The sequence below is a fragment of the Lissotriton vulgaris genome, chromosome 8 (assembly GCF_964263255.1).
Source record: "Lissotriton vulgaris chromosome 8, aLisVul1.2, whole genome shotgun sequence".
NCBI lineage: Eukaryota > Metazoa > Chordata > Amphibia > Caudata > Salamandridae > Lissotriton > Lissotriton vulgaris.
In genome coordinates, this window is record NC_141696.1 from 652,414,832 (window position 1) to 652,441,164 (window position 26,333).

A 26,333-nucleotide genomic window follows, 5' to 3' on the forward strand; every position below is an offset into this window, starting at 1 on the left:
CTAATTCCAAATGAATTAGGCTGTCACAGGTGTATTTAGGCAATTTGAAAATGATAGGTCTGGCATTATGCTTTGTCTAACATTGATTCCATTTTACCTGGGAATGCCTGCTGTGCATACCCTGCAGTTGCCCTGATTTTAGCTTGTAATACTTTTCTGATAGGAGCTGTCATGGAACTTTGCATTAGCTCATGTAATTTACATAAGGCATAGGTTGTTGACTGTGGTTTGGCCTTCATTTTATGCAGATGTAGCATTGCTTTACCCATTTCACTTAGCCAGCACCCAAGGTAATTGTAGGATTTTGCAGTAGAGATGATTTATTTGTCTACATGCCATTTCAATAGTGCTTTTTTTGAGAAATGACCAAAATTTACTACTTTCGTTTTTTGAGCATTTATTATGAGTTCAATTCTTTAGTTGTAATTATTGAGGACATCTAGGCCTCTTTGTAGCACGATTTTCATGTGGTCCATTACCACTAAATCATCTGCGTAGTGTAATATTTGAAGTTTGTTGGTTCCAATTTTCGGAGTTACAAGACTGGCATTGTAAAGCTTCTATCCCAGATCAGCGGTGTATAAGTTAAACAATGTGTGGGCAAGTACACATCCCTGTTTTAATCCACGATGTGGTGTTGTCTACTAGCTTTGACTTTGAGAAGACCTGCTGGGATATGCCAGTTACTCAATTTGGCCCAAAGCTTGTGTCGAGGCACCCCATCAAAGGCAGCTGAGTAGTTTACGCATGCAAAGACTGGTTTATTATTTTTACCGTTTGCTTGCTGGCTTAGATACGACATGGCCACGATGCTGTCAATTGTGGAGCAGCCTTTATGAAATCCAGTCTGGTGAGGGGGAGGATTTTGTTCTCTTTAATGCATCTATTTAATTCATTCAATAAGGTGCTGGCTTAGGCTTTTCCTTCAATGTCCAAGAGGGCGATTAGTCTATAATTTTTGGCTCTGTGTTGTCTCCTCTCCTAAAAATTGTGTGTAAAAATGACTCTCGCCATGAATCGGGCACCTTTGCATAAATTTTACTAAGACCTCCCTGTCTATATTTGCGCTAGCCAAGGGTAGAATCCCGGAGCTTTCAAGGTCAATGCAGCCTTCCTTTTCAATATAAATTGTAGAGAAGTCAGCCATGCATCCCCATGTACGGAGTTATTCCTGTCTACTTTACCTGTCCCCAGGCTGGCCATAAATTGCCAAAGCTGATGTTGTTTGTGAGGTTTTGAGAGCTTGTATATCATTATCCAGTCTTTCTCTATTTTATTTTGTTTAAGAGAACATAGCAGATGTCTGAGCTTTTTAGATAGATCTTTACACTTTTCCCTTGTTTCTTGGGTTCCTGCAATCCTATGTGCACTTTTAGCCCTCTTAAGGTTACATATTATTGTGCTTAGTTTTATGTTGTTATGTCTAAGTTGTGAGGTGTGCATCGTCGTTCCATGTGGGCTGAATTTGTAGTTGTTGATAAGTGTAGTTTTTAGATCACAAATCCACCTCCTTGACGCCCACTGGGCATAGTAGCGCGTAGACAAATCTCATTTCATTCATTCAGCCCTCACTTGATCTTTTCAAGAAAGCTTTGAAAACTTGGTGTTTTACCAAAGCCTATCAGTGAGCTCGTGTCTCTGTTTGCCTGCAGCTAATTTTTGAGTTAGGCGCCTTGACGCCCACTGGGCATAGTAGCGCGTAGACAAATCTAATTTCATTCATTCACCTCGTTCAGTTATCCACAATAGGTTGGTTTCCCGGATGCTTGCCTTTACACTCTTGTTTTTCTTTCCATGCGTTAAATAACGTGGCCTGATGCTTGTTCAATTTTAACCTTCTAACTAATGTGTGTTCTTCAATCCCTGTTGAATGGGATACTACAGTCGCTTGTTCCCTCTGTATGATGCTAGTATTTAGTTCAACCTGCAGCAATTTGTGATCTCTAGTTTCGTGTGATTTAACTTACTTCAAAATTAACTATTTTCTGAGTAAGAAGGCTGCATAAAAATATGTAGACAATTGTGGAACAGTCTTTGAATGTGGCCTCCTATTTGTCTCTAATTATATTTATAGTAGTGGGGCCTCCTACCTCCTGAGGCACAGTTCATTGATTCTTCGTAAATGTGTATGTTGCAGAAAAAGGCATGTTGCGTCACTTTGTTGTTTTACTTGCTGAGTGCTTTTTTGAAGGCCTCCTTTATTACAGTTTTGCATTTACATGAGAGGGTGGTATTCTTAATTGATGTTTTCTTTCCTTCATCACATTTTTCCTCCTACTGGCCACCCCATTCTCACAAGATGTGACGGCCGGTATGATAAACAAGTATAGACTCACATGCTGCTATGCTTGTTTGTAATTTCCTTTCATTGCATTTTTTCTGACCTTATGTACTACACACAAGGCCAAGTTCATCACACATGTATTCTGAGGGTCGGACCCAGGGTTAGTGGTTAGTGCACCTAACTCATCTCTTTACCAGTTGTGTTACTGTTTGCACGCACACTTCCTCCAATCCCGTACTCAAATACCAACCCTGGGCTATATCACTCCCCAACACTCCACCCATACTCCATTGGGACAGAGTAATACCCTTTTAACTGATTTTCACATTTGTGATCGCTCTTTTGAAGATTCTAGTCAAGCACTCCTCTACTTTCAGATTCCATAGAATTGTGTCCCTTTACTTTAATGGCCTGACTCACTTCATAAAGAAGAACAAAGTGTTCTTTTCCTAATCACCCATTTCTGACATCCTTCCTCTATGAGACTCATCTGATTGCTGCAGAACATGAGAAACTGAAAAGGGCCTGGGTGGGTACCATGCTCCATGCCAATAGGGTACAATGTACTACTATGTAAACAGACACTCCCATGCCCAACAGAAAATGAGGAGTATTCATTTTACTTCATAAAACTCTTGTTGTGCAAAACATTTGAACTTGGAGAGATGACAGAGGCAGGTATGTTTTTGGAAAACTCAAAACTCAATATGAAATGTTGATTATAGGGTCCATCTACACACCTGTTGCCAGAATCATGGAAAAGTACTGCAGAAAGCCATGTGGGCAATGTCTACCCTGAATGCAACTAATAACTTATGTTATAACTTAGTGAGGGGGAGAGACATTTTAGTACTTCACAGGGAGCAGACCAATGCTTTAGCTCTGTGCGGTTTTATGCTACATGACCCATGCTTGGAGTGCCTTTCATGCAAGACTCGGACAGTTGATGCCTTTCTCTTATATTTCCAAATCTCTGACGCTTTTAGTGGAGGTGGTCCAGTTAAGGTAGCATAGGGAAAGATAGGACTAACTAATGCTTACTTTTGAAAATCAACTGATGCAATTAAATTCCTAGTTATTTTTCATTATTGCTTAGACGAATATAATTGAACCAGTCATGCTCTTTCTGTTGTAAAGGGTAAATTGCAGGAGGAGATTTTTACATGTTTTATTTGTTCCTATTTTCTATACCATTATGCTAGGACAGGTTTATGTAAATCTATGTTTGCACTTATAATTACATATTACTAATCTCATATTCAGTTGTGAACTGGATTATTGAGTGACAAAATTGGTGAATCTGTATTGAAAATATTAATTGTGATTGAGTTCTCTGTCTTACCTCTCATGCAGCAACAAAGACCACCTGGTTGAGGATAAATGTTAAAGTGGGCCCAATCTTGCTCAGTTGGTAGAATAGCAAAGTCGGCTGGTTTACTGGTGAAGTAGAGGGAGACATAACCAAACCTAGAATAGTCTAGAGTCTAGACCATATCTAAGTTGCCCTAGTTCAGTTCCGGAGTCAAGAAGTAGAGGATAGACAGTTTTCCAGTGGTGTATGTCGAAGCGGCAGAGGAATGAGGATTTGTGAGGTGTGTGAGGATTACGTTTAGCTGCAGTGAAGTATCGATTGTATGATGTCTGGCGGAGATGTTGTGAGGGTTGTGTGAATGTGGTATTGAGTTGTTGAAGTGTTTATTAGGTCCAACAAGAGCTAAGACATAAGTCATAAAAAGTTGCAGAAAACACTGTGTTGCATTTGTCTGTTAAGGTTTAGTGGTGTTTGTCATGAGACATTGTTGATGGCCCAAATTGAGATAGGGATCTTTGTGCGCAAGATAGAATTGTAGTTAGTGTAGTGGACCTTTTTGTGCAAAATTGTATTGATTTAAGTGATTCCACACACTGGTACAGGTTTCATTTGTGAGTGTGTGTTCTTTTCGGAGATTGAATTCTATTGATTTTTTAGCAGAGCAAACATTTGTTATTTGTTGTTGTTTTTGTGGATTCAAAGTGAGAGAGAGAGAGTGTGGGGAACATTGTGAAGGGGAGTGAATTGCTGCAAGGAGTGAGAGTGATGCCAGAGTGTGTTACACTGGGATAGGTCTGTTGATGTAAAGCAGCACTGGAATTGGTTGTATTGGTCCATTGGTGTTGTACTGTTATTGTCCAGTACATTCCCCAATGTGTCTAGTTTTGTAAAATGCAAATGTTTCCTAGGTTTCCCTAGGGCCAGCTCAGCTAGGACCCAAATTCCAAAGCTATGCACAAAGCAAAAAAAGGATCAGTTTTCAGTGCAAAACTGTGATGTGTTCATGTTGCGTTTCCTGTCGCGGACACTAGGCCTCCCCACACTAGTGAAGTAGCATTATTATTGGGTAGATTTGGGGAGAATGTTGTATGGAAGGAAGTTTGTGTTGCCCTGTAGATTCCTGAACTTTCCACCCCAGAAATGGGAGGAAAATGTGTCTTTTTATTTAAAGTTTGAGGTTTGCAAGGGATAGCTTGTGAGAGCCCTGCGAGTCACCCCATCCTGGATTCTTCGGGCTGTCTAGTTTTGAAAAATATACAAGTTTGCAAGGTCTTCCTTAATGCCAGAAGAGCTGAGGCCCAAAACCCACTGCTAAGCACATTACAAAAAAATGCAATATTCTGTGGAACAAACTGATATGTGCATGTTGCGTTTTGGGCCATTTACTGTAAGGGGCACTAGCCTTATGCATACAAATTAGGTACCATTTGTGTCAGGAGCCTTGGGTAAATGCTGTGTGAAAGATATGTGTGTCTCCCTGCATATTCCAGAACTTTCCAACACAGAAATATGAGGAAAATGTGATTTTTTTTAAATCAAGTTTGAGGGTTGCAATGTATTCTTGGTGACACAACCTGGTGAGAGCCACACAAGTTATCCCATCCCGAATTCCTCTAGGTGTCTAATTTAAAAAAATTGAGAAGTTCGTTACGTTCTCCCTAAGTGCTGGCTAAACTAGGGTCCAAAATCTACAGCTAGGCACATTGCAAAAAAGGGTCCGTTTTCAGTGGAAAATGTGATGTGGATGTGTCCATGTTGCATTTTGGGCTGCTTGCATTTACGGACAGCAGGTCCACCCACACAAGTGAGGTACCAATTATATCATGGAGACTTGGGGGAGTGCTGGTTGGAAAGAAATGTGTGGGTCCCCACAAATTCCAGAACTTTCCACCACATAAACGTGAGGAAAATTTGTTTTTTGCCACAGTTTGAGGTTTGCAAGGGTTTACGGAAAACACACCTGATAAAAGCCATGTAAGTCACCCCATTATGTATTCCCCTAGGTGTCTAGTTATCAAACATTCACATGTTTACTAGGTTTCTATAGGTTTCAGATAAGCTAGGGTATAAAATCCACAGCTAGGCGCATTGTAAAAAAAAGGTCAGTTTTCAATGGAAAAAGTGATGTATCCATGTTATGTTTTGGGCTGTTTCTTGCCCAGGGATTGAGGCCTACCCACACAAGTGAGGTATCATTTGTATTGGAAGACTTGGGGGAATGCTGGGTGGAAGGAATTTTGTAGCTCCCCTCAGATACCAGAACATTCCAACACAGAAATCTGAGGAAAATGTATCTTTTTAGTCAAAGTTTGAGGGTTGCAAACAATTTTGAGCAACACAACCAGATGAGTGCCATACAAGTCATTCCTTCCTGGATTCAACCTAGTGTCTAGTTTAAAAAAATTTACAGGTTGGCTATGTTTCCCTTGGTGCCACCTGAGCTAGGGCCAAAAATCCAAAGCTAGGCACACTGCAAAAAAACGGGTCAGTTCTCAATTTAAACATGTGATATGTCCATGTTGCATTTTGGGCCATTTCCTGTTGTGGACACTATGCCTATCCACACAACTGAGGTACCATTTTTATTGGGAGACTTGAAGAAATGCTGGGTGGAAGGAAGCGTTTGGTTTCCCACAGACTCCAGGACTTTCAACCACAGAAAACTGAGGAAAATTGCTTTTTTTTAGTTAAAGGTTGCAAGGGATTCTGGGTAACAAAGCCTGGTGCAAGCTATGCATATCGCCCCATCCTGGATTCCCCTAGGTGTCTTTTTTTTTAACTGTCCTGGATTGCTAGGTTTCCCTAGGGCCGACTAAGCTAGGGCTCAAAATCCACAGCTAGCTACATTTAATAAAAGGGTCCATTTTCAGTGGAAAAATGTAATGTGTAGATGTGATGTTTTGGGCCATTTACTGTGACGGGCACTAGGCCTACCCATACAAGTGAGGTATCATTTTTATCAGGAGATTTGGGAACATATATAATTTGGCAAGAGCAGAAAAAAGCACCTGACAATGTGACTGTTTTTAACTGCATGTGGTACAGAAATAAATGCATAAGAATGTGCTCCTAGACCGTAAACATCATCCCTCACATGTGCATCCTAGGCAGAGCCTGCACCCCCGAGGTAAACCCATACAATGTGCCAGGGTCCAGAAAAAATTGCAAAGCTGGGTCACAACAGCCCTTAAATTATTTTCAAAATCCTCTGATTGTCTCTCATGTAAGCTCTGAGCAAGACGTTTCCTTATAACATTGTGGCACTTAGTTAATTGACCTTACTCATACTGCTGTTTTTCTCAACTTCAATATTACATTCTGTGACGTCATCAGGGACAATTATGCAATCAGATTCAAATGTCAAGTGCGGTTGCTTTTTGTGATATTTTTCAGGACTTATAGTGCACAATATGTTATGTTTCCCACTACTGGCAACTCGTTAGGGTCTTGTAATAAAAGAACACTGAAACTTTGTTGGTTCATACTGCACACCCTAGGACTGTAACATAAGTGTTAAGGTGATGAGTTGAAGGCAGGCTTAGAATATAGAGTTCTGACTTGCTGGCAGCAGAATAAAGACATGTAAAATAACTCTCTGTGTGTGGCGTAGTTATTGGGAAGCGCGTAGGCTGTCAAGACTCTACAACTGACGGCATGATAGGGGATCCGAAGCCTGAACACAGAAAGTGCTCTTCCAGAGAGTTTGCCATGTTCTAGCACACTGCTCACGTGTGCTGCAATCGAAGTGCAGAATCAATGCTGGCACAAGTGTAGTCTCAGTGCAACACAAGTCTGCATAAAACACTTGAAGATAAAGAAATCTATAGTGAAAGCCTACATGTCTGTGGCCAGTAACTGAATGAAATGGCCACACATAAAAAGTACTGCGCCATTACGCAAATTAATACCATACGCTAAATGGAGTAAGAATGATAAAGACGGATGAAATCAGGTAACAAAAGCAGCACAAAGCAATACTTCAGTACAAATCAAAATTGAAATTCATGTGCTACGAAGCAGAGATTAACCATGTGGCTGTGAAGAAACATTTAAGTACAAAGCTCACTAAAAATCATTACATTATTTGCTTTATTTTGTTGCAGGGATTCTGCACCTACTCAGAACTATGCGCAGGAAAAACAGGACCTCGTGTATAGGGGTTACCAGCCTATCACCTTAGTATTCACAATCCCAAAACCGACTAGCTATAGTGTCTCATTTGTTCTCCTCCAAAAATCACGAAGCTACAAATGATTAGACAACCCAGAACACAACACGCCCAACTCTCTCAGGAATCGCGATAGCAAGACACACCCTTTCGCTCACTCGCTCACTCGTACTTTTCCACAATAAGAATTGGCAGTGTCATTGCAATAGTTCAAAATGTTTATTTTAACTATCATTCTCTACAATACAGTATACAAGCCATCACGAGCAGCAAAATGCATAAACTCATAACAATTAGCATTGTTATAATTCCATAGAGTACAAAGGGGGAAGTCATTATATAAAGACAGTGGGAAAAGGACTATAAGGCCTAATCACCCTCCCCTTGCCTGGAAGAAGTTTGTTTATATAAAAGAAGATCTCTAGGCTTTGACAGCAGACTCCAAATCCATAAGCCTGGATGTAAGGTTTACATCATAGGAACAGCATAGCTCTTCTCCATGGAAAGGCTCTCTCCAAGTGTCTGTTAAAACAACATGCATCCCCGTAATATCAAAGCACGAATCTCCAGCATTGCAGCTGTGTTTAGCATGTTATGTCCAGGTGTTAGGGACTGACCAGAAAAGAACAACAAGTAGCATTGTTTATTGACCTTGCACAACATGTTCAGACAAAACTCCAGGAACTCAGCAGAGAAGGTGAAAAACAGAGAGTTCTTATGTGAATGGCATAAACAGAGTCTTGCAAAAATAAAGTCATGTAGTAACGTGGGCAAATGCAGCATCATGGCAGCAAAGCTCATGCTAACTTAGCAATGTCGACAATATCCCTAAGGGCCATATAACACATGAACTAATAGAATACAAGGTGATATTCTTACTAATACCAGTAATGAATTTTCCTGCCACAATGTGCTGAGAAGTGGCCCGAGAAGGAGGGTCAGGGTTTGTGCATGCTGAGTTATCCCCAGATAAATCAAAGCTGCCACAAAATAGAACTATACGATTCTTCATCATCCAGGGAAAGATCAGAATCCAGCTAATTATTTTTGAAGTGTGCCATTACAATGTAATGTTACCCCATCTAAGACGTAGGAGGACTACATCAATTTTATTGTGAAATAGTGCACACCAGATGCCATGTCTTCAGAAAAAATTGTCACTGCCACAAGCCACGATAATGGCATGTTAACATTAAAAGACATTATTGCTCATCAATCGTGGAATCAGCACTCCAGACCTTTCACTCATGCCAGTGAGTATTTGAAGTTCAAAATGTAAGGGATGAACTTTCAGCGACTCAAGAAGGCTCCATTCTATGAGGTACTCAAATTGAGGGACATCAAGGAATAGTTGATACCAGAAGAGCTCTCTGACCGAGCCTGGTTTCTGTATCTCAATGAAAGTGTAGAAAAAAATCAAAGACTCGTCATATATGCAACTGTATTTCATCTCAAGTTAATCAACACCCTTTGAACTTGTCAAAATTGCAACATCGGGGGCGTGGCTAAGATGGCGGCTTAGGCAGACGTGTTCTTCGGAGGCTCCCCGCCCCCGTCCTCCGTGCGGTGCCTAATTAGCTGACTCACCCACTGCCGAGCTACGGTGTCAGTGGCCGGAGGAGGGGAACACCCGTGGAGCGATTGGAGACGCCCGGCAAGTCCAGAGGCGGAAAACCGAATAGTGAAGCGGGAGAGTCGGCTGGGCCGCACAAGAGCGAAAGAGCGGCAACCCGGCTCCCGCCTTGAGGAGCGGTGCGGGGGGCCTGCGACACTACTGCCGGACCGGGAGGCGTCACCGGAGCCGCCCACGATGACTTCGGAGGTTCTGGTGCGGCGAGTGCCGGGATCTGCCCCGGGGTCCCGGACGGGCGGCCTGCGGAAGGAGGCGCCGGGTGGCCCGGTAAGGGGAAGCAGGAAAGGCCCCGGCTGCTGCCTAGCCGGAGGAGGAGGCGATTTGGCCTCAGCTGGCGAGCACAAGTAAGGGCAGCGCCGGTTGATTGGGAGCACATCTACCCCAGAGTGAACGTGCTCAAGCTTGCATCGACCGGGTGGCCAGGAACTGTAACATGTGGGCCCCGGTCTTTGTGGAGGAGGAGGGTCCGGCGAGGAGAAACAAGTGAGGCCCCGGCTGGGGCCTAGCTGACAGGGACGCCTCAGCCTCGGCGCCCAAGCCCAGTGAGAGCATCGGCGGCGGTCTAGGAGCGCACTGCCCCCGGGAAGAGAGCGCTCGAGCCGGCACCACCAGGGAAGCCTGACATTGGGAAGCGAAGGCCCCGATATCTGGAGTCGGGTTGTCGGTGCCGGCGCCGGGGGTTATACAACCACCGAACATTGTGACATTGGTACCGGGGGCCGGGACGAGCAGGCCCAGACAGGACACAGGAGATCGGGGGGCACGAATCGGGCCCCCGGCCATGACTGCAGTCCACGTCTCATCGCTGCTGTCCGCGACCCGACCCTAAGGCAAGGAATAGGGCTGACGGTGGTCGGTGAAGGGGCAGGGGCCGAATCGCCCGAGGGGCCCCTCAGAAGAACCACCGGACAGGGGAACTGCCCTGGAGGAGGTGGGCGTTTTGCCGGTGCGGCGCGGTGCAGGAGCCCTAGTCCCGATGAAAGAACCAAGCTCCTGATGCCGTAACAGGACTGGTGGCTCCAGGGGACCACGGGTAATACCAGCAGATCACGGAAGCAGGTGCGTGCACCATTGCTGATGGGCTACGCGACCCAGGCGCTCCATGTTCCTCGCCCCCCTGCTGGCCCAAGCCATCTGACTGAGACCTCGGCGGGCGGGCAAAGAGGCCGGGTAACGGAGGGGCCGACTAGAAGGGAGAAGATGGCCTCCTCCAGCCGCAAGGGAAATCGCACCATCACTGACATGCTGTCAAAAGGGACCTCCAAAGCTGAAAAACGTCCGGACAAACCGGCTCAAGGACCCCCCCTAAGGGGACGGACCGCGAAGGAGGAGAATCCCCGGCAACCAAGGCTTTCATGGAGACCCTCTTCACCTCCCTTAAGGAGGACATCCAATCGCTCCGACAGGAAATGGCGGGGTATTATAAAGAGCTACACCGGGATGTCGACGAACTTGGGGTGCGAGTGGCCGCAAATGAACTCTCAGGACAAGCCAGGAGCGAAGAAGTGGAGTTCCTAAGACAAGAAATCGTTCGGCTTAATGAGCAGCAGACTGATCTCCAGTCCCACACGGAGGACCTCGAAAATCGCTCAAGGCGAAACAACATTCGTGTTCGAAATGTGCCTTCTAGAGCGGAGGGGGAAGATATCACAAACTATATACAAGGTCTTTTCCGGACAATACTTGACGAAAGTGATGACTTTGAGATCCGTATTGATAGAGCGCATCGGGTGGGTTCTGCCCGTAGGTCTCAGGGTCCCCCCCGACATCCTGGCCTTTCTGCCCCACTACCCTCTCAAGGAGCGCATACTGAATTCGACGCGTCTCAAACAGCCTATTCAGTATCAAGGCCAAGCTCTGAAACTGTTCCAGGATCTTTCAGCAATCACTTTACAAAAGAGGAGATCCTTCAAAATAGCTACCACCTTCCTCCGCAACGAGGGGGTCCCGTACTCCTGGGGGCACCCCTTTCGACTAATCTTACGGTGGAATGGAGCCCTCCACCAACTGCGTTCCTTGAGAGACACTTGCTCCCTACTGGGTATCCCGTACGAAGAGGACCGACCGGGAGACGAAGAAGGGGGAGGCTCCTCTGGAACCCCGCTCAAATCTTCACAAGCGACAAGCGACGGCTGGCAGAGGGTTCGACGCGGTCGATCTTCAAAGAAAAACCTCAAGCCGGATCTAAAGACAATGGAACAGGAAAAGGCAGCAGCAATTCAGGAGGTCTCCAAGAACACTGGAGCTGGCTCCTGAGAACTGATGGGAGGTCATGATTAGATAAGTATGGCAACGGGGTAGGGGGACGGGGCGGAGGGTCTCGAGCCGTCGAGCCGCCACTGCCACTTGTCCCTTGCAAGTACTTGTAGATTGCAGGTCCGGACTGGTATTACTGGGGCCTGGGTCGCAATCCAAAAACTGAGTTTCATGATGGGGAATGTTGTTACATTGTCCGGTTGGGAAGGGTTGGGGTGGGGGGGGGGGCTAGTGCACACCGTAAGTCCTCTGCAAGATATGTCGCGGGCGGCTGGAGCGGGGCACTGGCGGGGGAGCTATGATGTGGAGTGGGGTTGGAGAGACCTTGGCTACGTAGAAGAGGGATTTCGTTACTACGGGCTGGGGACGATGGAGGAGGGAATGTTCCAAGATCGGAGGGCAGGGCGGCGGATGGCTTCCATAGAGGAAGCTCCAGGATTAACTTAGAATGCCTATTACTATAGGAACCTGGAACGTTAAGGGACTCAACTCCCCGCAGAAGCGCCAGAAGGTCTGTAAATATATAATAGATCAGCACTTAGATATCGTAGCACTGCAGGAAACACATCTACTGAAAGCTGAAGACCACCGACTTAAACATAAGAAATACTCCCTTATCGATAAAGCCTCTGCAACCACTAAACAAAAGGGGTAGCTCTTCTCTTCAGCTCGACTGCCCAGTTCCAACCTATGTGCACTCAGGGCGACAAAGAGGGGAGATGGCTGATGGTCAAGGGACGGATGAGGGGAAAGATATGCACTTTTGTGTCGGTTTATGCTCCCAATACTGGCCAAAAGAATTTCTTGCTTACACTATTGGGGAAAGTGATTGATTTTGCAGAGGGCCCTTTATTCCTCATGGGGGATTTCAACCTGGTCTGGCACTCTACACTGGATAGTACGCACACAAGACGCTCGGACCTGGGCACTTTCCCAGACACTATTCAGACACTCATTGGGGACATGGGGCGCATCCACTCACTCTTTTTATTCGCACGTGCACCAGACCTACTCACGACTAGATTACATCTTTCTCAGTCAATCCCTGCAGGGCAATTTGCAAGATGCAAAGATACTCCCCATCTCTGTATCCGACCATGGGATGTACACAGTCTGTCTGACCTGGCTTGGTAGCGCCCCGAAACCTGCCCGTTGGTACTTCCCAGAAGCCCTGACGAGGGATAAGGAATCGACTGCGCCATTGAGGGAGACTATTAGAGAATTCTTCTCCTTTAACGACCCAGATGAGACCTCTGAATACAATACCTGGGACACGTTCAAAGCGGTTCTGAGAGGTAAATGCATAGCGCTTAACTCAGCCCTGAATAGACAGCGCACAAAAGTAAGGGAAGAACTAGAAAAGGAACTAACAAATGCTGAGCAGGCCCACAAGCGGACACCTACTAGGCAGACGCTTGGCACACTCACAGCAAGCTGAGGACCATCTATAATAATAGGGCAGAGTTCACCCTCCTCAAGCTGCGCAACCTATCTTATACCCAGGGTAACAAAGTAGGGAAGCACCTGGCCAGACAACTGAAGGACAAAAGAGAAAGAGAATATATAGGGAGTTTACAAGACGGGTCAGGGACTCTACTCCATAGGGATGAGGACAAGGAGGGCCTTTTCGGGTCATTCTACGAATCCTTATATACGGCTGATTCGCTTGACATTGAACACCAGCGCGCTTTCCTGAGGGACTTGCCTGTCCCACAGGTCTCACCAGTATGGAATGAAACTCTCACTGCACCCATCACCCTAGAGGAGGTCCAATTAGCTATCAAATCGCTGAAACCCCACAAGGCGCCGGGAACGGATGGGTATACTGCAGTCTTTTACAAGACTTTTGCGTCTGAGATCGGGCTACACCTGGTCTGGCTTTTCAACCGTATGGCCACGGATGGCATCACTGCGGACTCCATGGCCGAGGCGGTGATCTCCGTGATCCCCAAACCGGGCAAGGACCCTACCCACTGTGCCTCCTACAGGCCCATTGCTCTCCTAAACATAGATGCAAAGCTGTATTCCTCCATACTGGCCAAAAGAATGTATGACCTCATGCCACTTATCATTCATCCCGATCAGTCAGGATTCATTAAGGGAAGGCAGACACATGACAACACCCGGCGCATAGTCCACCTAATAGAGAAGGCCAACAAGTTTAAAATCCCTGCAGTGTTAGTCGGCCTTGATGCCGAAAAAGCATTTGACCGCGTAGATTGGAGTTTCCTGTGGTCCACACTGACGAGATTTGGCTTCTCTCCCCAATTTATTACAATGCTTCAGGCCAACTATAGACACCCACACTCTAAAGTCTCAGTCAATGGCGTGCAATCAATCTCCTTTAGCCACTCCAGGGGGACTAGGCAGGGTTGCCCCCTGTCCCCCCTACTCTTCGCCCTTAGTATAGAACCCCTAGCTATAGCCGTGAGGGAACATCAGGGGATAGAGGGTCTCCCATTTTCCGGAGAAACCCATAAAATCTCACTTTTTGTGGATGATGTCCTCTTCTCATTATCGAATCCGTTGGGTTCACTCCGGTACTTGCAGGAGGTGCTTAGCTCCTTTGAAAAAGCGGCAGGCTTCAGGGTCAACCTGGACAAATCCTACATTCTTAATATAACCCTCTCACATGCGGAAGCTTCACGTCTCCGATCGCTCACGCCTTTGAACTGGGCGTCTTCTTCCATACAGTCAGTCAAAAATTCTTTATTCAATAAAATTAATATCATAAAAGACATGGTAAAAACATTTTAAATAACAAGAAAAAGACACTTACAGAAATGACCAATAAGGTTAAAACAATTCATTATCATTATTAAAAATACAATACATTTTAAAAAAAATTGTATCACCATAAAATTGGTACTTTTAAAATCCTTTAAAACTACAAACCTTAGTACGCAAGTAAATTACATAATTTTACAAAATATATTACTCAAAGCAACTTTGAATCTGCGGTAAGCTGGTATTGTTTTTACTTACACGAATGGCTGCCGTCAAAAAACTGGCTACAGAAAACATAATGTATGGGCTACCCATTTGCATTAAGTATATTAAGGCTGGTCTAACCTGAACAAAGCCCGCCTTCTTCAGGACTGGTAACAAATATTTCCTTCTACACTGTTCATAATATGTACAGAACATTACAAAATGTAGGGTGTTTTGTGATGAAAATCAATCACAAGAACAAGGGTTTGCTTTATCCGGAGTACACCAAGTACGGAAAGAGCCCAGGGTGTAATGCATCAAATTTAGGCGAAATTTCTTCCATACAATATCTAGGGGTTCAATTGACACCCAAGGTTGAGCAACTGTATGCAGCCAATTTTCCCGCAATCCTCACCCGCATCCAAAAGGAACTGGTAAGATGGAAGCCGCTTTTTCTCTCCTGGCTGGGACGCATCCATGCTATAAAGATGACCCTCCTGCCCAAACTGCTTTATTTGGTTCAGAAGCTCCCAATAGAATTGGAGGAAGACTTCTTTAAATGACTAAAGTCGATGATCCTGAAGTTTGTGTGGCAGGGAGGGCGGGCACGTTTCTCCTTTTTCATGCTCCGACGACCGCAGAGGGAAGGGGGAGCTGGACTCCCTGATCTTCGCCTCTATTATAAAGCTGCCCAACTGCGCATTCTGGTCGAGTGGGCATAAATGGAATTGGAGCAACACTGGCTCCACATGGACTGCAGCATAGCGGGCAGGACAATCTGGGACTTGATCTGGCGCGACAGAAAGGACAGACCTCGAAATGCTTACATCAGCACTCCAACACGCACCACCCTCAAAGTGTGGGACTCTGTGGCGGGAAGGGAGGGCTGGACATCTTTCCTGTCACCACTCACTCCAATTCACTTCACCTCTTTATTTCCCCCAGCGCTCCGGGAGGGACCGTTTGATGCCTGGAGGAAGGGTGGATGTCTTGCACTGACACACTTGTTCCACAACTATGACCCCCTTACATTTGAAAATTGCAAAAGGGACTATGGGGTGGGGGATCAGGAGCGATACCATCACGCGCAGCTGCTACACTGGGCTCTTACTCCACGGATTAGGGAGGGTGCCACCAGACCCCTCACCGGGTTCGAACTGTTCCTCCTCAGGGCTAAATCCATGAAAGGGGCTATCTCAGCGGTATATAAATTCCTACTCTCCACGGAGACCGCCCCGCGGCCACGATATATGTCTTGGTGGGAGGGGATGGCCTTGCGTCACTTCACTGAGGGAGAGTGGACCCGCCTGTGGACAGATATCTTCCGGTTCAATCAATCCACAGCGCTGAGAGAGGCACATTTAAAGGTAATGACGGACTGGTACCTATACCCATCTAAGCTCGCTAAAATCTTTCCAGGTACATCAGACAGGTGTTGGAGGGGGTGTGGCCTTTTGGGAAACTTCCAACACATTTGGTGGGATTGCCCCTCGATTAGGCCATTCTGGGAGGAGATCCTGGCTCAGATAAAATCCATCCTGGGATACCCTGTCCCGACCACGATGGCAGAAGCCCTGCTTGGCATTAGGGACTCCTTGCTAGAGCACCAAACCAGGGCCGATAAAAGAATTATGTGGCTATGTCTGGGAGCTGCATAACTGGCGGTGGGGAATGCATGGAAGAAGAGAGAGGCGCCGGCGATGTCCCTATGGCACTCCCGCCTAGGGCAGCTGCTCAGCTTGGAGCACATGTCTGACATATCCCGAGAGGACTTTAAGAACTTTGAGTACCGATGGGGACCACTGGTTTCATTCCTCTCGAAGGGCTTGCCGTCGGCAGTGTGCCCCTCCACTATCAGGGCCATGCATCTGTTCCAGATTTAAAGATCTCATACGGTTGACATTCTAATGTATAGCAACTCCACCACTGGGGGGAAGGGTGGGAGAGGGAGTTTTGAGGGGAAGGGGGAGGGAAAAGTTGAGGGATTCAGGTTGGTTAATATATGATTCAAGATATAATGTCCACTTTTGGGTCTCATTGAGTTCTGGAGAAACAATGCTAATCAAGCGGGCTCGTTGACAACCGGTTGGGCTGGGAAGCTTGGAGAGCGCACTCAATACAAAGACACTCATGAAGCACCACTGCTCTCGGCAAATATCCCTTACGGGTTAAGCTGAGACTCTACCTCGTCCGCCCAGAGGCTGAACTCTACGAACTTATGGCGGACGGACCTGAGGTACATTAAGACCATGGGAAGCTCCGACCCTCCCACTTGCCTATATTGTGAATGATGAGCTCTGTATTTCGAAGGGCCCCTGCGTGGGCTTACTGGCGGATTGTGCCTGAGTCTTTTGATGTGGAAAACAATAAAATCTGTTTGACAAAATTGCAATATCGTGTTTGGGAGATAATTGCTATTGATTTCTTTGGTCTTCCTAAAAATGGACATCATCTTCTAGTCATTGTTGATGAATACTCCCATTTTTCAATGGTGGAAGACCTTTCATCTACTACATAAAAAAGGTTGTTGAAAACCCAGATGGCATCTTTGTGACATTGGGTGAACCTTCAGTATTAAAGTCTGACAATGGTCCACCTTATAATAGTCGAGAATTTGAAGACTTTCTAAATAACCTCAATAAAGAGCATAAAAATACACTCCTCTTTGGCCCTAGGCTAATGGCCTAGTAGACTAGTTCATGAGCACTCTGAAGGTGTTCAACCTGTTGCATTGGATAATTTATAGCTCAAATCTGTTTTAAACACTACTCTTCAAGCTTACTATTTCGACCCCGGCTCAATGACAGGGGAAAACCCTGAAACTCACATGTTTGGAAGAGCCATGACAATCAAGTTCCCCAATGGACCAACATCAGATCTACGAATGAGGAAGAAATTCACACTACAGACTTTGGTCGCAAACAATGGATGAAAAAATATGCTGACCGATAATGTCATGCAAAGGACATTACTTTTACCACAGGAGATCGTGTGCTTGTTAGACAATACAGGAAAAGGAAATCTGATACTCCTTTTAAGGTTGAACCTTTGTTTTTATTTATTTTTTCATTTATGGAGTTTTATATGGTGCGAACTTGACCCGAAGGTATCGGGTATCAGAGCGCTATACATAGCACCAGTTGTGTTACATGAGGACACAATAATTTTTTGTTAGGCATTGCGAGATTAAGTGATTCGCCCAGAAACACAGAATGTTTAGCGTCATTGCCAAGACTTAAACCCGGTTCCCAATATTTGAGGTAGACTGCCCTAGCCGTTAGGCCAACTCCTCTCGCTTTTACTATCATTATTACGAGAGAGGACACATGGTGACTGCCCAGCGTCCTGGGAAGCCCCTTATGAGAAAACCTCTCATTTTCCACATGTGGTTCATCACTCACCAAACAAAGATATCAATTAGGGCTGGGCGTAGTTTGCATCGTGCCACTACGCACACTACGCAGAATTTTGGAAAAAATGTGTGGAAAACGAGGGCACGTCCTGAGGGTCCATGTGCCCGGGCCAGGGGTCCCTCGTGCCTGGGGGGCTCCCCGATCTCCCTGGCCTGGCTGGTTTGGAAAGCAGGGACCGGGCCAGGGGCCTGGGTTTGGGAGCCCCCGTCCTGCCAAGAGACCATCTGCCCCCGGGCGGCTGGGCCTCAGGAGCGCTTGCGAGCCTCCCCATACCAGAGACCCAGCATGGGGTTTCAGAGCCCCCCGGAGCCCTGCAGCCCCGGAGTCCTGCAGCCCGAGCCCTGCAAGGGCAGGCAGGAGACCTCCCACAAAGGCTCGGGGCAGGCAGATTGGGGCTATTTCGGTCCCGGCCATCTGGTTGCACCTTTACCCACGCAGTCATTTCCAAAGGAGCCACCGGATGGCCGGGCTTCCCTGGAAGTCCCGATGAGGGGCTATTCGCCTCCCCAATCCCAGCAAGGGCTCCAGGAGGTTGGGCCCCTGCAGGCCCTGGGTCCCCTCCGTCACTAGGTACGCTCAGGTTCCCAGAAAGAGGGGTAGCCTTCCTCCAGATTACTAGGGGCAGGGTATGCTGGGACACCCCTCATGGGCTGGCGGTTCTCTGCCGGTGACCAGATGAGCTATGCTGGGACAACACCTCTCCTCTGTCTGGGGGCTCCAGCCCATGGTGTGGCAAAGTGCCCAGGATGGGCTCCATGGGTCCTGGGCAGTACCCCCAGGCGCCCGGGCCTGAGAGCTCCAGTGGTCCTCCCCGTGCCATAGGCTCAGCATGGGATTTCAGAGCCCCCCTGAGCCCTGCAGCCCCGGAGCCCTGCAGCCCGGTGTCCTGCAGCCCCGGTGCCCTGCAGCCCTGGAGCCCTGCAGCCCCTGGGCCCTGTCCCCCAGCCTGCGCACTGCCAAAGGTCCAGGACAGGGTTCTGTTGTGCCCAGGGAGCCTACCCTTGCTTGGCTGGGCTCAGGAGCTCCATCCGGGGCCCCTGAGGGCCCCAGGGAGGGTGGGTGGCCTCCCTACCCCGGGCTCTGACCTTGGTCCTGCTGCGTGGCAGGGTGCCCGGAATGGTGTCCGGCAGTCCCTGGGAGGCTTCCGCAGTGCCTCTGGGCCTGGGAGCCCCGGCTGGGTCCAGGTGCCCCACCGGGCCCTGGTTTGGGTGCTCCGGTCCTGGGCCCTGACCCCCAGCCTGCCGCTCTGCCAAAGGCCTGGGACGATGTTCCGTTGTGCCCGGGGAGCCTCACCTTGCTTGGCTGAGTTCAGGAGCTCCGGCCCTTGCACCTGAGGGCCCCGGGGAGGGTGGCCTCCCCATCCGGTCTCTGTCCTCAGTCCTGCCGCGTGACAGGGTACCCAGGATGGTGTCCGATGGCGCGTGCCTCTGGGCCTGGGAGTCCCGGCTGGGTCCAGAGGCCCGGCCATGTCCCGGGTTGGGTGCTCCGGCCCTGGGCCCTATCCCTCAGCCTGCCACACTGCCAATGGCCCAGGACTGGGTTCTGTTGTGCCCGAGGAGACTCCCCTTGATTGGCTAGGTTCAGGAGCTCCATCCTGGGGCCCCAGAGGGCCCCAGGGAGAGTGGCCTCCCCACTCCGGGCTTCGTCCTTGGTCCTGTTGTGTGGCAGGGTGCCTGGGATGGTGTCTGGCAGGCCAGGGGAGGCTTCCCCTGCACCTCTGGGCCTGGGAGCCCGGACTTGGTCCAGGGGCCCTGCCAGGCCCCGGTTTGGGTGCTCCGGCCCTGGGCCCATCCCCCAGCCTGCCGCTCTGCCAAAGGCCTGGGACAGGGTTCCGTTGTGCCTGAGGAGCCTCTCCTTGCTTGGCTGAGTTCAGGAACTCCGGCAGGGTCCCCTGAGGGCCCCGGGGAGGGTGGCCTCCCCATCCCGGGCTCTGCCCCTGGTCCTGCTGCATGGCAAGGCGCCTGGGATGGTGTCCGGCGGGCTTGGGGAGGCTTCTCCTGCGCCTCTGGGCCTGGGAGCCCCGGCTGTGTCCAAGGGCCCCACCGGGCCCGGGTCGGGTGCTCCGGGCCTGGGCCAAGTCCCCTGGGCTGATGCTTCACCAAGAGTTCAGGACAGGGGTCCGTCGGTCCCGTAGAGGCCTCCCCTTCTTGTTAAGGTGCCGGCGGACCCCTGTTGAATGGACCATCGGGTCCCCCTTGCAGCCTCCATGGCTGGGGCCCAGCTGGGGCCCTGGGCCTCCGGTCCCCCATGGCCCGGCGCATGATCCTTCTTTCGTTGGGGCACAGAGTGACCAGATGGCTTCCCTTTCATACCCGGCCAGCTGGTCGCTAAGATCCCCTCTGCCATCTGGTCACTCAGATCCCCTCGGCCATCTGGTCACTCAGATCCCCTCAGCCAACTGGTTGCCCAGTTCCCCTTGGCCATCTGGTCGCTCAGATCCCCTCGGCCATCTGGTCACCCGCAATGCTTTCCTATTGGGTGACCAGATGGCCGAGCTTACCTGGAAGTCCAGATGAGGGGCCATTCACCTTCCCAATCCCAGCGAGGGCTTCAGGAGGTTGGGTGCCTCTGCGCCCTGGGTCCCCTCCATCACTCGGTAAGCGCAGGTTCCCAGAAAGAGGGGTAGCCTTCTCCTGGATTACTAGGGGCAGGGTATGCCAGGACACCCCTACCGGGCTGGTCGGTTCTCTATGGGTCCTGGCACTGGGTATGGGGGTCCACTGGGTAGTGGGGAGGCTCTCCCCGGCCTGGCTAGGGTTCGGAAACTGGGAACCGGCCCGGGGCTTTAGCTCCATCTGGTGGGCCCCGGGGTGCATGAGCCCCCGTCCTGCAGGCCATCAGAGGGTCCGGGCGCTGGGGACGGGGGTGCACTGTGTCCCGGGGAGGCTCTCCATGGCCTGGCTAGGGTTCGGAAGCTGGGACAGGGCCAGGGGCTTGAGCTCCATATGGCAGGCACCGGGGAGCGTGAGTCCCATCCTGCAAGCCATCGCGGTTCCGGGTGCTGGAGATGGGGGTCCACCGGGTCCTGGGGAGGCTCTGCCCGGCCTGGCTAGTGTTCGGAAGCTGGTATCGGGCCTGGGGTTTCAGCTCTGTCCAGCGGGCCCCAGGGTGCATAAGCCTCCCGTCCTGCAAGCCATCAGAGTGTCGGGCACTGGGGACGGGGGTCTCCGGGTCCTGGGGAGGCTCTCCCCGGCCTGGCTTTGGTTTGGAAGCTGGAACCAGGCCCAGGGCTTGAGCTCTGTCCGGCGGGCCCCGGGGTGTGTGAGCCCCCGTTCTGCAAGCCATCAGAGGGTCGGGTGCAGTGGACGGGGTCACCGGGTCCCGGGGAGGCTCCCCCCAGCCTGGGTATGTTTTGGAAGCTGGGACCGGGCCCGGGGCTTGAGCTCCGTCTGGCGGGCCCCGGGGTGCGTGAGCCCCTCGTCCTGCAAGCCATCAGAGGTCCAGGCGCTGGGGACAGGATCCACCAGGTCCTGGGGAGGCTCTCCCCGGCCTGGCTAGGGTTCAGAAGCTGGGACCAGGCCCGGGGCTTGAGTTATGTCCGGCAGGCCCCGGGGTGCATGAGCCTCCCGTCCTGTAAGCCATCAGAGTGTATGGGCACTGGGGACGGGGGTCCACTGGGTCCCGGGGAGGTTCTCCCGGTCCTGGCTAGGGTTCAGAAGTTGGGATCGGGCCTGGGGATTGAGCTCCATCTGGCGGGCCCTGGGGTGCATGAGCCCCCCTTCCTGCAAGCCATCAGAGGGTCCGGACGCTGGGGACGGGGGTCCACCGGGGCCCGGGGAGGCTCTCCCCTGCCTGGCTAGGGTTCTGAAGCTGAGCCCGGGGCTCTTGCTGCATCCCAGGGTCCCTGGCTGAAGGAGCCCCCCGTCCTGGAAGCCAGCCGAGGGTCAGAGCCCTGGTAAAGGGGGTCTGCCGGGGCCCGGGTAGGCTCTCCTCAGCTTGGCTAGGGTTTGGAAGCCGGGACGGGGCCTGGGGCTCGTGCTGCATCCGGTGGGCCCCGGGGTGCGGGAGCCCCCGTCCTGAAAGTCAGCCAAGAGTCTGGGTGCTGGCGACGGGGGTCCACTGGGGCCCTGGGAGGTTCTCCCCAGCCTGGCTGCTTTCAGAAGTAGGGACTGGGCTGGGGAGTAGGGGTGGCTGACTTTATCCACTACGCTGTACAAAAGGGGGTGGTGATGGACGGAGCATCTGAACCAATCAAACGATCACACCCAGTCTACAGATCTGGGTTTAATCCATCACCGTTCTTTAGCACACTCTGCCACCCCAGTTCAGACATGGCCATATGCAAATCAGTCTGACCCTGTGCCTCATGAGAACAGTCCAGCCCGAACTGCCAAGCCATGCTTTCCCTGGACCGGAAACAAGCTTCCTAGGACCGGTTTCTGGCATTACAGCCGTCTTCAGTCAGGCTTGCTTGAATCCAGTGGAACCGCATTGTTCGCCATAAGTTGGCAGAGTATGCGCAGACGTGAGTCCCTTGCTCACTTTGCCACTGGATTCAAGCAAGCCTGGCTGAAGACGGCTGTAATGCCAGAAACGGGTCCTAGGAAGCTTGTTTCCGGTCCAGGGAAGGCATGGCTCGGCAGTTCGGGCTGGACTGTTCCCATGATGCACAGGGTCAGACTGATTTACATATGGCCATGTCTAAACTGGGGTGGCAGAGTGGGTTAAAGAACGGTGATGGATTAAACCCAGATCCGTTGACTGGGGGTGAGTGTTTGATTGGTTCAGATGCTCAGTCCATCACAACCCTCCACACCATCACCACCCCCTTTCGTACCACTTTATCTACTACGCTGGCAGAGCGGAGGTTACTGCCAACCCCTAATATCAATGTAGAGACTGGGTCTAGACAGACTGTTGATGAGTCTGGGTCTGCTGATAATTCCACCTCACCTGTGCAGATCACTGACACTTCGACTGCCAGTACCTGGTTTCTAGTGACCAGATCGGGACGTGTGATTCAGGTGCCACAGCTCTTAAATGAAGAACTGTACTTGCTTGTGTAGCTATATATTTAGTCATGTATTTATTCATATTCTTTTTAATTTATTTCTTTATAAATCTAGTTTTAGAAAGTTATCATTTTTATTTAACAAAACAGGAGATCTAGTGTCATATAATATAAGAATGTTGGAACCTTTTTGGTTCCCACTTTTACACCATAGGCCTGTGACCTAAGAGTTGGAGGGATGAGTTGAAGGGAGGCTTAGAATGTAGATTTCAGACTTAAACGCAGTGGAATAAAGGCATGTAAAATTACTCTCAATTTGTGGCGCAGTTATTGGAGAGTGCCTAGGCTGGCAGGATGCTTCAATGGAGACTAAGGGGCAGATTTATCATTGAGTTGTGTCTGTATTCTGCAGCACACATAAAAGAGGAAAATGTCTCAGAGGATTGTTTTTGTAAGGGAAGGTGTCCTTCCCTGCACAAAACAATCCTGTTCGCGGAGCTGGCACCCTTGCACCATGTTGTCTTTGACCATGATTCGAAAATGAGCCAGTCTCTGGGGGAAATGTAGCTCGAGAAGGTTCCCAACCAAGGGATCCTATGCGCATAAAGCACCATGAGCACAAATGCTCAATGCAGGCCAAAAAGTAAATTGTGACTTCTGTCTTACGCAGAGCCTATAAAACAGCAATCCACCACTAGCTGTGGGCATTGAGGAGTGACATACTTAATAAATACAGCTCTTAAGGTAAATAATGTAAATATGTTTTATACACATTTTTGAGCATGTCATTGCTAAAACTACTTTCACTTGCTAATCTGGCGATTGAGTGACAAACATGTTATAGAACAAAAGCAGAATAAATCATGATGCAATATCACACATATTCTGCCTGGGCATATTCTGTGTCTCATACACTATTACCACAGGCACATGATTGTAATTCAACAAAATAATGCTTACAGGACTACTGTTCAAATTTGAAGAACTGGATTGATTCACATGTTCTGGCTAGAAGTCCTTACGAGAAATCTAGCTATTTGCAGTGAGTAGACCGTACACTCTGTTACACATAAAACTACGGCAAAGCACTTTATTATTAAAAAAAATAAATGCTGATTTAGGCTGCTCTTACATATATTTTTTAAAGTTATTTGTAACATGGAAAATGAATAAAAGTGATGAGACTACATTCCAATTGCAACATAAAAATATAGCCCAGAAACTCAACTTCATAGTTTTAAATTAAAACCCTATGAAGGGGATTCATCACCTCCTGTACTTCGGTATTTGTTCAATACCTCCCGTTGTGTAATGGAAATTAGGTTTAAACTGGATAAATGCACCATTTTCCAAAATCAGCGGGCCAAAAAATACACACGTATTAGAGAGGAAAATAATGAATGTCGAAAAGGTTACCGTCATTATTCACATCTATCTTCTGAAACACCATGTCAGTGAACTCTTCTGGACTCATACCTTGATGCCCGTTTAAAGCCTGAACTGCCTGTAAAATAAAACGTTAAATCATAATTACTCCATGTTAAAATACATATGCTTTGCCCAGCAGAAGGGAAGGGTCCCCTGTAGGAAAACAATGTTGGCAAATTGCTTAGGAGCATTACGCAATCTTACTTTTATTGTACATGTTAATGCATATTTTTGATAACTGGTCACATTTTTGATAACTGAATCCCGACCCATATTTTGATCCTTATAATGACACCAAAACAACAAAAATCAAATGTGGGGAACCAGAGATATGATTTTTTTGTAAAGCATAAACACTTTCTAGTGTTCAGAAAACCATAGCGCCACTCTAGGACATCTGGTCACTCTTGACTGGGACAAAGTCAAACTTTCAGGATGACAGCGATGGAGCCCTGTGAAAATACACTGAGCTGTAGGCCCGGTCAAAAGTTTACCTCCTAACTTAGAAACATTTCTAGAGCTTTTTCTGCTGGTGTTCCTCAATGTTCTTCACCAGTCTGGATTCGGTGAGGGGTGGTCGGCATTACTTTTAGGGGCCTCCCGGTCAATCTGTAGAAGTCAGACCCCCGGAACTCTTCAGCGGAATTAATCAGGAGTCAGGGCTCGGTCATGGTTAAAGGGGGTCGGCCAAGGTCTTGCAGTTAACTCCATCACCTTATGGAGCTGTTTTGCAAAGTTGCTCCAAATTTTTCAAAACTTCTTTTCTGAACTTCCTCTTGAGGGTCCATAGGGTCCAAAACATAATTTTAGGGTCTGGAAGCTCCAAGATGGCCCTTGAAAGTTTGGAACCACAATTTTCACAATGCACCTGATGAAAACCCTAAAAGTCCACTTGACGCACTCCAGGCAGTGGACTCTTGGTAGTGATGATGCAGGAGACTTCTATTAATACGTAGCTTGCAGGAAGTCCACTCTTTAGTCTTTTATAAGCAAGGTACATCTTCAGGGCTGTAGTTTCCAGATAGTGCAGCAGGCACTGTCAGTCAGAATGCAGGTCCTAGTGGTTGAAATCAGGCTTCCAGCATGGTAATCCTTCGCCTTCTCTTAGTTTCAAGCAGCAGCTTCTGAGAGGGTCAGCATCTATCAAATTGTTATTCAGCGTTTGCTGGGGTCAAGGAGGAGGCAACTCCGTCCAATGAGGTGCAAGGCAACATCCAAGAGTATGACCACTTCCTCCAAAGAGGGGCATAATGTTCTCCCAAAAAGCACTATTGCTCCAAAATGTATCATGGTTGAAATCTCAGCAGGGCATGAAGAGCTAAATAAACCAACTCTCAGTAAGGCTCATTTCCATAGCTCTCCACCCCTAACATCTGCAGATTGATTCCCTAAGTCTCCCATCTGGCTGGATCAGAGGGGATGAGGGTAAGGCAGACCTGACATTCCCTGCCTGTCCTCTTTCACCTTTGAAGCCTCATGCCTAATGTCCCTTCCCCCTTGCACTGGCATTCCTATGTAGCAGAGCTCTCTCCAGCAGATAGCCTCTCCCCTAGGGAGCCACTTATCACTTCATCAAAGCAGCTTGGCAAATCCTGTTAACTCTTACCAATCAGAGAAGACTGCAGGAAGGCTGAATATCGGCTTACAGACAAGAAAGACTTATAACTTCTTTTCTGCACAATTTAGGATGAATTCAACAATAGCATATTGTTGGATTTATGGATACTATTCTTATCAGTCTTTGAATTATATTTATTCAATTCCCAGCAATATTTAAGGGTTCATAAACTATTGCAATATTATCCTATGGGGCTAGACATATACAAGGGGAAACTGAAATGTGCAATTTCTCCATCACCAGGATCTATAAAACATATTTTATAAATGCTCTGCTTATAGTTATATGACCCCCACCCCTGGAACAGCAAGGAAGACCAAAGGGTTTCTGAATATGCAG

General features: G+C 48.6%; 1 protein-coding gene across 1 annotated transcript in view; it reads right to left on the reverse strand.

The window, feature by feature from the left end:
* The window catches only part of GUCA1C (guanylate cyclase activator 1C), a 741,913-nt gene that overhangs the window by 292,499 nt on the left and 423,081 nt on the right, over positions 1–26,333 (reverse strand). Inside the window, exon 3 of the mRNA XM_086933363.1 lies at positions 24,365–24,452. Within this exon, the coding sequence (XP_086789489.1) occupies positions 24,365–24,452 (88 nt within the window). The remainder of the gene's footprint in view (positions 1–24,364; positions 24,453–26,333) is intronic.